At 43.3% G+C, this 15,349-nt stretch overlaps 1 protein-coding gene across 4 annotated transcripts in view; it reads right to left on the reverse strand.

The window, feature by feature from the left end:
• Positions 1-1,057: 1,057 nt before the first annotated feature.
• The window catches only part of BAHD1 (bromo adjacent homology domain containing 1), a 486,847-nt gene continuing 472,555 nt past the window's right edge, over positions 1,058-15,349 (reverse strand). For all 4 annotated transcript variants that reach the window (XM_069208580.1, XM_069208584.1, XM_069208581.1 and 1 more), the window contains exon 7: positions 1,058-7,082. In XM_069208580.1, coding sequence (XP_069064681.1) covers positions 6,893-7,082 — 190 coding nt within the window. In that variant the 3' untranslated portion in view covers positions 1,058-6,892. The remainder of the gene's footprint in view (positions 7,083-15,349) is intronic.

The following is a 15,349-nucleotide window of genomic DNA, read 5'->3' on the forward strand; positions in this document are numbered from 1 at the left end:
TTTGCCACATGTGTGGCAGACAAGGCCACGGCAGTGAATGAATTTGTGCCTGCTAGAATCCCTTTGTGAATTATTGGAAGGCAAATAAGGTATGTTTGGCTCTAAACAAATTATAGCCGAACGTTCCTTTGGATAGGCCCGTACGTTTTGCTGTTAAACTAGAAAGTGAACACAGTCTGGGGCTGCCATTTATCGTTCATCCCCCACTCTTTTCAATATCGCAGTTCCTTAGTGCAAAGTATGAGAGTAATTTAACATCTGACCACCATCTTTCTCCACCTGAATAGGGCTATTCTCTGTTCTACCTTGGATGATCTGGTAAATAACATTTCTGAAATAACCCACAAGAGTCTGAATACATTATAGAATTCTTTGTGTGTTCCCTGCCCTACCGACACATATACGTCAAGCAACACAGAAGTTTAAATGCCTCTTGACAATCACCCATTACAGCAGACATGTGCATTACAATGCAGTGATTAAAGTAAATGGTGTACCTTTAGGAATACACAACTACTTTGCAAAACTGAATTCACAATTTAAAATCTCTTTCTCCCTACTTCCTTTTTATAGGTAAAATATTTCTCTAGATGGAGAAACAACGTACCATATTCCACCGTTAACTCTGGGGTGATTTATTCCCGCCTCTATTTGGGATACAGATTTCCTACTGCCCTTGAAAATAGTAAATCGCCAACCGTAATGAAACTTTGTGAATACTAAGAAACTCGCAAGTGACAAGGCGTTCAACAACTTTTAAAGGCATTCCCACCATTACCACCCCATTAGCAAGACTTCTTCCTTATATTATACATAATATTTCACCATATTAGTATACATTTATATTAGTAGATCTCTTTTTGGGTGTACATTTATATTTTGTTACATCAAAACACGATTGCACACTTGTAAATTCAATTTAGGTGTCAAATTGTTTTTGAGAATCAGGCCCTAAAAGTATTAGAGGAAAAAAATAAGAACATAAATGAGCTTTCTTTCTGGTAAAAAAAATATAATTACTTAGAATACAATAAAAAATGTAAGACACATGTAAACATTTGTTTTCTAAATCAATACCATTTTAATCGAGTTTTTAAGAATTACTTCTAATATATCTTTCTCACATAAGGGTATAGGGAATGTTTTCTCATTCCATCTGTAAACATTGAAATACAGATCTGGGAAACCAGGGAAGAGACACAAAAAGTGCATTTTACAAAATCATCAACTAAAATATATTTTACAAGTATAACTTTTCAAATTTATATTCTACCGACTGCATCTTCAGTTTCAAAAAATATCTCCATATCTAATAGATTAAAAAAAGCATGAAATACTTTCATTACTGATAAGACGTAACATTTCAATCCATTTACATGCTGTTAAATTAACAGCGTAAGTAGTCACTTGGTTATTAAACGGGATGCTCTTGACTTCAGGCAGGCGCTGATGCTATTGTCAGGAAGGGTAGGAATGTACCTACCTACGGAAATGGGGCAACAGCACGCCCTAAAATATATTAATTCTTCCTTCATACAAAAGAAGGACCGCAGTCCACTTATAAGCTCACATCATTGAGTTTCCTTCTGTCTGTGGTGGATTCAGCGCACCTTTCCCAAAGAGGGTGCATATCCTTGAGTTAACTGAGATACCCCGAAACGGTGCACGGGGATTTTTACTTTCATTTCTTCTACAGCAGCTAAAGCAGAATTAGGTACCAGGCTGCCCAGGTTATGTTAACCTTGCAAAAACCACAAAACACACACAAGTCTAGGTATCTGTATTTTGAATTACAGTGAAACTTGTCATTGAAAGACTGCAGCAAAAAAAGATCTCAGTTGCCCTTTGCTCAGGATTTCACATGTTTGGCCTTTTCGGTACAGATCCTGGATTGCCTCATAAGTCAGCCCTTCCTTTCCAAGATATCCGAAGGCCCTTATTAGCCCGAGCTGGTAAACAGCCTGAATCGAAGACCCGGGCCGAAGTGACTTAAATAGTTCTGTGTCTGCTACACTGGTACGTGTTGGGGTACTGGTGGTATCACATAATCAGTGATATTTGTATTTATCCGTTTTAAGAACACTTGTACCAGTATTTCAATTTGTCAGTAGGAAATTGCACAGTGCTCGGTGTTAGAACCATACTACACAATATATTATACTTTTCATGATTGCCAACGACAGTGCAATAAATATTTTTTTGCCGAATAAATTACAGGAGACAGCTTTCAGCTCTGACAAATTCAAACATCACTTACACCAATCTGATTAGGAGATGAGACTAATACAGCTGCAAATGTAATTAATATTGACACAATGGGTTAAAACAGTGGGACTCAAGAAAGACTAAATCCCTACTCAATGAATATGAACACTTCTAGCGTAAATGGATTAATATCGAATAGTTATTACCAATCTGTCTGACACGCTTTTTTTAAGATGGTGCTTGATAGGGACTAGTAGTTCTACAGATCTTACTGGTAAAAGCTGTAGCTCTAAAAGGTCTAACAAACCCCGAATACACTTTTGGAACAATGGCATCACGTAAGTATGGACAATTAAAGAATCCCTCTCTTCAAGATGTTGAGGTCGCATTGTTTGCACTAGATACAAGAGACCGCTAGCACACATTTTATAGACCTTTTAACTGGAAATCCCTATTTACTTAATTTAATTTGAACCTATGACCATCATGGACGCACAGTATTAAAGAAGGGCCTAATAGTGCCTTTCAGTTTGTTGCACACTTCCTTTTGGAGAGGTCAATATGTCTGCATGATGATTGTGGTCAAGACTTTTAAATTTCTCCCACAGGACATTATTCCATCTCTTGTTTCTGTAGTAGTGAAGGGTCAATGTGGTGTTCTGTGCTCAGCATGGTGATGATATAATGTTTTTGACAAAGTAGTACTGCAATTTGACATAACTTTACAAGACTGCACCTACGAGAAAGACATACCACCCTATTGGCCCTGTAGTGCAGCACTACTACCCCAACAAATGTCTGTAGACAAGTTGAAAATTTCTGAATTGAACGAAAAGACAAGATGAGCCCTTCCCAAATTTTCTATTGCCCAAACGGGGCTACGCTGAGGATATTTAAACAAGATAATACCACATGTTTTTAATTAAATGGCCGATTACAATCATTACAACTACCGGATAGCAGATCTTTCCCCTTAAGCAATGCAGGCCAGGTACTAGAGAGCTAGCAGAAGGGAACAGAAAAGAGGATTATTGTTTATTAAACTGTAAATATCAGTGCGACAAAACTTCACTTCGCTTCTGGATTACAAATTCATTTTACAGGTTCACTTTGCACAGGGTATAAAGGTAACAAACATCTAGAATGAGAATTCGGAGAGCTCTTAAAATATAGATTTTTTTTTGCTTAGTTTTGTGTATTGTTATACTGTGGCTGGAAGCACAGGCAATTGGTGATACTGCAAGGAAATGCCAAACACAGGAACAGAAATCCAGAGCAGAACTAAGAAACCATTTCTAGGTTGTTACTCGTGGGGCTGCCAGGATGCCTGGTAATGTAACTGACCATGGAAGAAAGAGCAGTGGTCAAGGCAGACCCAAGGCAGGTCACACTCATAGTCATGAATGTGGCCATCAGCGAGTGCTTGTCTTTTGCACAAGATCCCACATCAGAAATCTAAATATTTGCAAGGATAGCAGCCTCAGACCATACAGAACAGGCCATGATAGCTTGTGGTGATCTTTGGTAACAGGTTTCACTGTAATCACTTTTTGGAAGTCAGAACGTTTGTAAATCCTGTTGTAAAGTAGTAGGAAGAAATACAGTTAGGGAGAAAAGCCCCCATCCCTCCCTTATTTTGGAGGTCTGTATTTTTGGAAGTAAAATACCTCGAAAATGAGGCTACCTGCAGCACTGGACGTATATATCGCAGCCCGGGTCATCTGCTGCCATGTGCCATTCCCTCCTATTTAGCACTGTTGCCTTCTACGTCACGTTAGAATGAGGACATGGATTTGTGACTCTATAAAGAACTAGCTTCTCCTGGCATTAGAAATCAAGAGAATGCACCTAAATACTGATGGAAAGGAAAATTATATTAGTGCAACAAGACAATCACAAGGTGAAAGAAGAAACAACATATCTTTCTTGGTAACAAAGCTTGATGAATATACTGTGGGGAAAATAACTTAAAAAGTGAGACCGAACATCCACTTGAAAGTGGTGTTTAAAATTCATTTTCAGCAACAGAAAGGCGGATGACCCAGGTCTAAAGAACAACAATTTTAACCATTAGAACCTTGTGAAGAAGAAAGCAATCAAACGGACGAATTGACTTCAATTACTGGCACATCCCCTTCGAAAACATCTGCTGGTAAGTGACAGACCACACTCTTATTTCCCTAAAATCACACGCCCGCCTGCAGCTAATGACTTTGGTAACAAGATGCCAATGGCCAATCCACCCACCTCCTGCTGCGAGGCGGGCGACAGCTCTGCATCTTCTGTTTAATACTATCTGGTCTCCACTTGGTTACCCTAGCGGGAGTCCTGATGCTCAAGGCTCTCCTGTTTGGTGTTGTGCGACTTATTGTGAAACTAGATTGGTCTCTCCTACACACTGCATGTTGTCCTGTGTGCCCTCTACCAATAGTGCCCTCTTTGGTATGGATAGCAAGTAGACCGATGCAGATGCCTTACGGTGCCACTGCAAGACCTTAATCTGTGGTGTGCGTAGGGTGCAAAAAGCACCACAAATCCCACCCTATACCGGTAGTGGTAGAAGACAGCTATGTTTGAGTGTAAGGGGAGAAGGACACATGGTTGTACTCTTTTTAAGCTTAAGAGCTTGAAAACAATGGAACACCTTTCTTTGAATTGCTGTGGTAAAGTGTAAGGACACGGACAGTCACACTTTGTTAAAAGTAGGCCAAGAGCTAGCAGGTGTTTTTAGCTTAACTAAATCACTGTACAGCTGCCACTGGATAAATCCTGGTCAAATACCCAGCAGATGTTTTCAGCTCAAATCAACCACTTGTGTAGATATTTAGCTGGAGTGCTTTCCCTTTCAGCTCTGGGTGGCCATGTCAACACCGTAAGAAGAAAACCAGTCATGACTTCTTCATCAGGATGCAAATCGACTTGCTGACATAAGATACATCTGCTTCATTTTTCAGAAAGTACCAACAAATCAGAAACTTTTTATCTCATTAAAACACATCAGAAGCTGAAAAGTTCAAAATGCAGATATTAAGATTAAATTAGCGGCCACGGCTGTCAGCAAGTAAAAGTACTGATACAGTGTGATTTCATAGTTTACATTAGTGCAATCTACAGGTGGAATCCCAGTTTGTGTTCAGTTTCTTGGACTCTGGTATGCTGTCCTTTGGTTGTTTTTTTTGTTTTACATGAACTGAATATTTCTGTGTTAGGATAACCTACATATTTCTAGAATCTATACACATAAGGCAAAAGGCATGTATCTATAGGAATCAGGTAGCATTTCCAACAATGCAACCCTCTCATTGGTCAGTCCGTGTCAGGTGCCACAAACTATCCTTGCGAGCACGCTCTAAACAAAATCTGAAAATGAGCAGTAGGAGGCCATGTTGTTACTTCCGCAGTGATGTCACAAATTTGTTGGTGGACCAATGCCAACGAAAAACATTTGTGTTCAAAGAATTTCGAAACTTCGCCTAACCTGAAGAGTCCCTTCTCTACAGACAGCAGAGTGCAAAAAAATTAATCTAACTACAATGGTAGCTTTCTAAGAATTTACAAACAAGATATTTGGAGATGGGAGGGGAAGCCCGAAAACCCAGAACATCAGAGTACAGTAGCATTTAGAAAATCTGGAGACGTACACTAACGAGGTACATCACAAACTAAAGGTGCCCTAGAATTTGTTCCGTACAGCAGGACTGTGCATTATGGATCCAGGCAGCCTCACTGGGCAGTGTAGGATCTGTAGGGTAAACACCACAAGGCAGACTTGCTAACTGTCTAGTGCTCTAAGAGCAAAATCTAGCAGTGGACTCCCACTGAAATGAATGAAACAGCAAATTCACTGGGTCTCTTTTACGCTAGTTCTGGGCAGCGGAGCGAGTGGATTTTCCCAGTGGTGTCGAGATGACAGCTTGTAGGACCCATAATGGCACTGTACAGTACTTGTGAAGATTAAGCAGAATTCGTTTCTGCAGTAGAGTCTTACCTCCAAATCGGAGGACCAACCCTCATCGGATTCAGTTGGGCCCGCCTGTAGAAACTGAGTTCCACTTCTCAAGGGTTACCCCTCCCAGCTCCTCGAAGAAAGTCCTAACTGCAGCCGCCACTAGGCACTCAAGGAAATGGTGATGGAAAACTGATGTCAAAGGAACAATACAGGTATTAGAAAGGCCAGGAGCCATTCGGTGTCAGGACTGCCTGACAGATGTGGGAGAGCGGCTTGTTTTTGATTAAGGCGTGAGAACCTAGCTAGACTATGACAGGCCCTAGGCTATCCCTCAAGTTTATTCCAAACTTCTCCACAAAGAAAGATTCCTGACCTGACTTACTGGCTTTTTTCCAATGTATGTGCCCAAATGCGCACACACACATATATATAGATATACACACATCTATATACATATATATATATATGTATTTATAAATATATATTTATTAATAGGTATATATTTTAATTTATGCTCATTTTATGAAGTGCTGTGCTTAGAACTGATGAGTTCTTCAAACAATATGTGTTCCATGCGACGAGGTCGTCCTGGTCTCTCGACAGAGGGACTCCTATGCCCCTTTGTGCTGCTTTGCGTCCCAACGCTGTGGGAACATGCAGGGGAGTCGTCGGTGGTCAGCCTGCTCCCGGAACGCCGGCACCGGAGGGCCGCTTGGCATCTCTGTAGCTGAGCACTTTCTACTGCGGGTTCTTCAAGACTCGCCCCAGCCTGAAGTCATACACGTGTCGGCAGAGGAACACCAGGTCCGGGTCGGTGTTCTCGGGCACTCTGCGATGTTCAGGGGTGCAGTACTCTTCAGAAGGAGGAACAATCACTGGCTTCCGGCCCGGCATTCCCTCGTCACGGCGCTTTACCAAGGCACAAAATCTGCAAGTAAAGAAACAAACAAGAAAGCCACGGTTAGCATCCAAATACTTACTCGTCTCATTTGAGTGCAGATAAGGGCTGCCGGGTCCGTTCTCTGCCTGCTCCTTACTCACGGGTTAATTGGTCACATACATTTCAATCACCATTAAACGGTTCGAAACAATATGGTTGAAATGCTGAAAAGCTGACGAGCATCCTATCGCACATTCATTAGAGACTGACATTTCCAACTATAAAAATCTATTTCAAAACGCAGGGCAAACAGCCATACAAGAAGTGTAAATATTCTAAAGACGAAAAAGGCTAACTATAAGAATTAAAAACACAAACTCCATGACTTGCACCAATGGCTTTGCGGCTTTCCACGGAGTGCCACTGACTGGCAGAGAAGGGCACATGGTTCTGAGGCCCGGAGGCTGACTCCGGAAGGACGGTGAGAACGCCCTTCAACTGCGGCCTGATGACTAGAGAAGTGGGGCCAGAGGGGGGCGCTAGGGAGTTGAATTGAAGTTCACCAATGTGAATTGTGGAAGAGTCAGGAACGGCAAGACACGAATGACGTTCAGAGTGGCGGAGTTCTCAAACGCCTCCCCAAAATGGGCAAACTTTGAAATAACATGTGAAATAAAATCCCCAGTACAAAACAAATGATAACAAAAACACATTTAACAATCCCCTTGATCAAAGCATTTCAAGCAACTAAACTTTTTACCGGTTTATTTCATTTATATTACGTCTGATCGATGCCACGGTTTCTGCCCTACTATTTCTCAGGAGGGTTGATGTCATATGACTCGCTAGGGTCCACCTGAAATCATTTAGTGCTCTATTCTACAAACTTTCTACTGGGAGGATGAGCGATGGATTTACTACCAGGGTTCAGAAAGATTTAAGCAAACTACAGAGCTGGGGCCAATGGTCAGCCTCCATCAAGTGTTTGCTGCTGAGCAGCACATTCATCGGCCATTGGTCGTTTTACCATCAATCATGATGTACTGAGAAGTGCCTTTCACCAGCACTGATGGGAAAACCAGGCTCACGAGCCTCCACAGCGAGGGCGCACCCTTTTTTTGTCCCCAGTGAATCCTGCGCGGACACCACCTCAGTCCTGTACAGCGCATGCGCTGCAGGCAGCATCGTTTGGCTGCCACTCCATTATCCCTTGCTGAACTGCCAGCAGCTCGTTCACTAACACAGTCATGATATCAGTGTATGCGCCACAGACAGCACAGTTCCTTGGCCTCTTTGTGAGCCGACCCTGGCTCCCGGACAGGATCGTGCTCCAGTCCCCTGAGCTGCAGCTCCTGCAGGGGTCAGTGAAGGCGCACCCTTGAGGGTCGTATCAGGATTCCTTCTGCACTATCAGTGCGCCTATCTGTGCCGGAAAATACTCGCTCAATTTGGGTAGCTCCTGATTCCTGGAGAAGACGTTACTTTGGTAATGATCTTGGTGACGGAAACGTCTGTTGAATGATGACGGACATCGGACGGTAGGCAGTCCGGCTTCATGTTGGCAGCGGATTTGACGCTTGGGGGCATCATCGAGGCCTTGTAGCACTCAGACGGGCCCAACGATGCGAGTTTCTATCGGTGTTCTTTTCAGCCTTCGAGGTGAACAGATGGAGCGACATTGAATAGATAGACACAGTACAGAGCAAAAACCTATCTGGAACCTTATTAGTACCTTGCCTGTATAGGAGAGGAATCTGCAGGTAGGCAGAGCTTTCACCAGAAAGACAGCTAACAAAGGTAAGTAACTGTTTCTCCTGATGGATACTTCCAGCCGCATATTCCTCACCGGTTGAATAGCTTTTGAAGTAATACCTCTCCAGGAGGTGGCTGATGGATGGCCAGATGAGGAAATCTTGCAGCAAAGAGCCTGTATCTACACACCTCCAGATCAAAACAGTAGTGCTCGGTCAACGTGTGCAGAGATTCCCATGTTACCAGCTCACTGATCTCTATCATAGGAAAACATCTCACAACAGCAGAGGACTTATTCCTTGTAGATTGAGCCCTGAATCCCTCAGCCGGATCCTTTTTGGCAGGGACATATCACATTTTGATGCACAATGCAGCCACATCTCATCCTTCCTGGGATGGGGTAGGGGATAGAAAGATGGAAGGGTGATGGATTGATCAAGGTGGAAGCGATTAACCAACTTGGGACAAAAATCAGCTCCAGTCCGCAAAATCAGCTTGTAAGGGAAGACATTTGTGACTGGCAGTTGACAACACAAGGCTTTATAGCTGACCTGCCTCGCCGAAGTAACAGCAACCAAAAAGACAGTCTTCATAGTAAACAACATCACCTGACACCTATGTAGGAGCTCAAATGGAGACCTTATCAGGAAGGTTAGAACAAGATTTAGGTTTCACTGGGGCATAACAACAGGAGCTGGGAATACAAATTAGATAACCCCTTGAGAAACTGATCACAACAGGGGACTTGAACATGGAAGGTTGATCTGGGAGACAAAACAATAGTGACAACGCTGCTAAGTAACCCTGGTCAGTGACACTGCACATCCTCTTTGAGCCAGAGGATGTGTGAACTGGGGGACTGCTGACAACTAAGCCTGCAAGGGGTCAACATTGTTCTCCAGGCACCATAAGATAAAGATGTTCCATCTCCCAGAATATACAGATTTAGTAGAAAGGCGGCAAGCAGACAAGATGACGTCCACTACCTCAGGCAACAGCTGAAAGGAGCCTAAGTGCCCCGCTCAATCTCCAGGTATGAAGTTGGAGGCTCTGAAGATTGGGGTACAGGACCATCCCCTCCTCTGACAGAGGAGAGATCTATCCATCGAGGAAGACGAAGAAGGGGGCACAGGGAGAGATGAAAGTCTGCATACCTCACCCTTTGCGGCCAATTTGGGGCGATAAGAATGACTTGTACACACAGTCTTAGCAAGCCTTCCTTAGAACTCGAGGAATCAAGGGTGTGGTGGGAAATGTGTAGTGAAGTAAAAAGTTCCAATTCAACTGTTATGTTACCCCAAGTCTAGCCTCAACTGATACAGAAGGGCGCTGAATTGCTGGAACTGAGAATTTGTGATGAAGCAAACAAGTCCACTGAGTAGTGACCCACAAGGTGAAGATATCCAGAATTACCTCTGGTAGAAGACTCCATGCGTGATCGGCAAGTGAAAGCAAATCTCAAGCTGGTGGCTCTTACATTTATATACCATGCAACATGACTGACTGTTAACCAGATCCCTTGACAGTGTACTCAAGACCACGTTCTCAACGCCTCATGGCCAAGGAGTTGAGCCCCTTCTTCCCCTTGCTTGTTTGTGTACCATATTACAGGCATGTTGTACATAAACATCTGAAAAAAACAGCCGTAAATGGAGAGAAGGAAGGCTTTGAGAGTCAGTTGCATCACTCATAACTCTAGTAGGTTCATGTGAAGCACCCACCATTCTGAAAACCAGAGGCCCCTTCATCTTCAATTCATCCAGATGAGTCTTATGCCTGAAAGTGGAGGAATCAGTCACTACCATGACCATGGCTGGAGGAGGGCAAAAGGACATTCCTCTGAGAAGGTTCTCTCGGTCCCCCTACCAGGCGACATCCACTGCAGTGTTCTGGGCGACCACAGATCTTCAACTATGTTGAACCTACTACTGCAGAGGCACCAGTGAGGAGCACTCAACTACTAACATGCAAGCATGACCAGCTGATCTAGCACGTACAAGACAATCAGGACTGACGGCTCATGGTTCTAGGATGATGGAGGCCAGTTAGGTTTCTCAGTGGTATACCTCTTGAAGAAGTAAGTTATTTTTCTTTCTTCCTTTTTTTTTTCTGAATGGAGCCTATTGGACTAAAGAGGTTGAGATAAGCATTTGTGAATGAATGCCCCTACTGCTACCAATGAGAGAGTGCCCTGGATGTGTGTGACAGAGGGCGCTCCCACAGCCACCAATGATACTGGGAACGCCAGCAATGAATGTCTGAAATCACATGAATTGGAGTTGCTTATGTCGCCATAAGTGGTTTAAGGGACAGTTTCTCTGATGTATGTATGTATGTATGTTTTAAACCTTAATTTTTGTGTGACTGAGGATATGTTAGTATTGGACTAGATACCGTTTGTTTTCCATACATTTACTATGTCCGGCTTAAAGGGAGTGATAATGGTGTATTCACATGCCCTATTCTGATCATAATGAGCTATCTAGTAGGAATGTCAAGAACTTAAAGAGGAAATTTCTTTATACGGAGAGGCAGCATGGTTAAATAATACATATGACTAAAAAATACACATGCCACATAAATAAACAATAAAACTCCCTTTGTTCTCTCTGTAGAGAAAAGTGGAAACCTTAACAGCAGTTCCTTTACTTTACCGTTTAATAATATTATAGTGTGTGACTAAAGAGGATAACTCCTCATCCCAGACCATGAAACTTTAGTTCCCCAGAGTTAGCGTAAGCAGCTAATCAATCAGACTCAAGCACATATTCACCTTACCCAAGTGTTTCTCTTGTCTGCCGTGTAGTGATACAAATATATGTTGCACATGTTAATAGTTTATTATTACCTTGCATTTATTCCATCGCCTGAGTGCCAACACTAGTCTATCTCATAAATTGCAATAATGTAATATTGCCTATATATTATCCTTATTTTAGGGCTCAGGATTAGCTGGGTTATCAATTTAGGACCCACGGTTTGACAACTTTGTCGTTTATCCTTACTTATTTAGTGCAAGGAATAGAGATAGGGATCATCTTTGGCCCGATGAATGCTCCTGACCAGTACTGCCATATATGTCTGCAGAAACACGTAGGCTTAACATAGCTGGGTGGGTAATTGCACCTGCTTAAAATCCCCCCTTTTAATTTTAGGTACCTGTTATGAAAAGGTATTAGTCTGGGTTTACCTTAAGGTATTTTTTTAGATTATCTGGATCCCGTCTTGTCTGGTTAGTTTTTATCAAGAACTCCCTCTTAATGAGGATGAGTCCGTCCTGATGAGGTCGCTGATGATGAACCATGCCACAACTAATGGGAGAGTCCTCTTCATCCAATCTAATTAGTGGCGGTACTCTAAGATCGAGGTAGATTTCCTTGCGACCTCAAGTGGTGGTTTTTCAAGGTTTTTTAGGAATGATGTGGTGGGGCCTCTTATTGCCTTATACTGTTGGCCATCACAATTATGATGTGTTTACCCTGCAGATGGAGTGCACCATCCAGACTTCCATTTCCAATGCCAACAGGACCTAAGCTAGGGTCTTGAATTTTTCCTTTCTAAGAAAAATATTTAGGATATTGGAGCTGAGGATTGTACATAGACTGCCATCCTTCTTGGGTACAAGGAAGTATCACAAATAGCATCCCTGCCTAATTTCCTGCTCTGGCACTAACTCCGCTGCTTCCTTGAGAAGCAGCCCTGTTACCTCCTGCTGAGAATGGAGAGTTGTGTAGGACATAACCCCTTTCTACTATCTGTAAGACCCACTAGTCCGAAGTGATCTCCTTCCAGGCCCGTGTAAATAAGGACGTCCAGCATCCCACCAGCTACTAGTGCTCTGGTAGGAATAAACTACTGCTGCTGCTTTCCTGATGGTACCTAGGAGTAGGAGCAGGAGAAGGAGATTGCAGGATTTGGGATCCTTAGCCCCTGCCTCTCCCTTTGCCCCTGTATTGATTGCCTGGCAAAGGGATTCTGGGGCTGATGCTGAGACTGAATGGACTGTTGCTGGCAAAAGATAAAGCCTCTAGAAAATCCTCAAGCATGGCAAAATTGCTTGCAATTCCTTTGAGGCTGCTGTTGGAGGCCTACAGAAATAGCCGTAGCCCTGCTGGCCTTAAATCTTTCCAGCGCTAAGTCTGATTTGTCTCCAAATAAACAGGTACTATCAAACAGAAGGTCCATGAGGGCGGCCTGTCCATTGAAAGAAAAGCCAGAAGTATGAAGCCATTCATGGCAATGGGAGACAGAAGATCTGCATCCTGGCCATCCAGAATTATCTGTGAGAAGTGAGCTTTAAGGTTATCCAAACATGAAGGACCGTCAGCTGGGACATGTCCCACAGGGCATGAGTGTATCTGGCTAAGACGTATGTAGCACTAAATGATTTAAAAGTCAGTGCTGGCTGAAAAAAATGTTCATTCCCCAAACCTCCATGTGTTTGGATTTCCTGTCAGACGGAGCGGATGGGATGGTCGACTTGACCTAAGAAGCAAACAGCTTGAAACGCCAGGCTCTCTGGAGATGGATAGATGGACAATAAGGGCAAGTCTAAAAGAGCAGGGCAATAGCATCTTGCTACCAATCTGTTTAGATGGAGCAGACATGGGCTTCTCCCAAACTGACAAGACCAAGTCCAGCAAGACTCCATTAAGAGGGAGTAGTGATTCAGATGATTTAACAGGGCCCTGAAGTTCCTCGGTGAGGACATTAGTCTTGGTTTCAAATGAAGACGAGGACAATTCCAAAACCTCTGCCGCTTTCTCTAGCATGGAGTGGAAAGATGTGACCTCAGGAAGGAGAGACCCCGAAGGGAGCTCCATTTGACCACTGGCCAATGAGAGACCAGCATATTCAACGGAGTGATGTGAAGAGAGGGACCTTGCCACTACCGGAGGCACTGAAGTCAATGCTGAAAGGCGATAAAGTCAGCATAAAGCGCATTTACATAGGCATGGCGTATGTCAACACGAGCCCAGGGGTGCCAATGGGGTGGGGGTGGGGGTCACTGCCCTTGTAAAAATTCTGAAAATGGCAATAAATGCTACAGGGCCTGACTATTGGGGCGGGAAGTCAGGATAAATTGACATGGGCACCAAAGACTGCGCTGGCTGAGAAAGTTCTGCTTCAGATTCATGGGAAGGCACTAGGGCCAATCCATCAGCAGAGCCAGTTCAGGAGGCTTAAAAACAACCAACTGTCTCAGAGGATGAAGCTTCTGCCGGAGTCAGAGACCCCTTGGGTGACTAACCTTTGAAAGAAGCCCTATGTTTCTTGTGTGTTTTTGTGTTTCTTCTGTCAGATCAAGGGGTGTAGGAGTGGAGATCTTGAGCAGCCTCAGCAGCGGCATCTGCATTTCTTGTTGCAGTCCCAACTCATGAAAAGTTTTGCTTCCCTATCGTTGATTGCCTTGGGATGCACACTGAGGCAGGACTCTCAGGATTTCGAGCCATAGTCCGACCCCAGGCACCACAGTTAAATCAACAGAGGGTTGCAAATGTCCCTGTTCTTCACCCATCTACAGAGCTTGAAGCCCTAATGCTCGGGGTAACACCCTAGCACTGTCGTTAATTTACTCTTGGTACATGGTAAAATGCAAATGCCAAACTTTGAGAGAGAATGATCTGTGGGTCTGGATCAAAGACACAGAAAATAGGGAACTAACATTGTTGCAAATGGTTGGGTGCTTTATTGCTTTATTCACCTCACCAGGCATCTCTTCCAGTGCCGACATAGAGCTAGCACCCACTACTAGTGTCAAAGAGCTTTGAAGTTTCCAGATACAGTCTGACACCTGGGATTATTCAACCAGTGATTAATTTGCAAGTAGAAGTATCCATCAGGAAAGCCAATTCATGAAGCAGTGTGTAAGGAAAATCTTATTTACCCAGTAGGCATCTGTTTGTGGCATGTAGTGCTGTAGATTCACATGCTCTGCATATTACTGCCATCTAGTGTTGGGTCTGGAAAGTTGCAAGTTGTTTTTCTTCGAAAAGTCTTTCAAGTTACAAGATACAATGACTCCTCCTCCAGCTGGTAATGTGCATGGCATCGACTCCATCATCAGATTGTTTTCCTGCAGGCGGTTTATGAATGGAGAGTAGTGTAAGGTAATGTAAATGAAATGTCCATGCGTATAAATGTGTAGAAGAGACTACTACAGCCACAGTTGTCTGGGGAGGTGGGTGGGCACATGTGAATCTAGAGCACTACATGCCACAAACAGAAGCTTACTAGGTAAGTAACATTTTCCGTTTGATTGCATGTGTGGATATAGTTACCTAAAAATAGATGCACCCTTTTTACGAGTTGAGTGTGCTCTAGGGGAAATATGTAATGGCGTTTTGGCTTTTGCATTGCAAGTTTGGATACATTTGACAATCCATCTTGCTATAGTAGATTTAATAACAGGCTTGCCTTTCTGTGGTAGAGAAAAGGCAATAAAAAGCTGTTCTGACTTCCTAAAGGTTTTAGTACTATCAATACAGAACATAAGCGGTCCTTTAACATCTAATGTGAGTAGGCCTCTTTCAGAAACTGAATCAGGTAGGGGAAAAAAAGAC

The sequence above is a fragment of the Pleurodeles waltl genome, chromosome 9 (assembly GCF_031143425.1).
Source record: "Pleurodeles waltl isolate 20211129_DDA chromosome 9, aPleWal1.hap1.20221129, whole genome shotgun sequence".
Lineage (NCBI taxonomy): Eukaryota > Metazoa > Chordata > Amphibia > Caudata > Salamandridae > Pleurodeles > Pleurodeles waltl.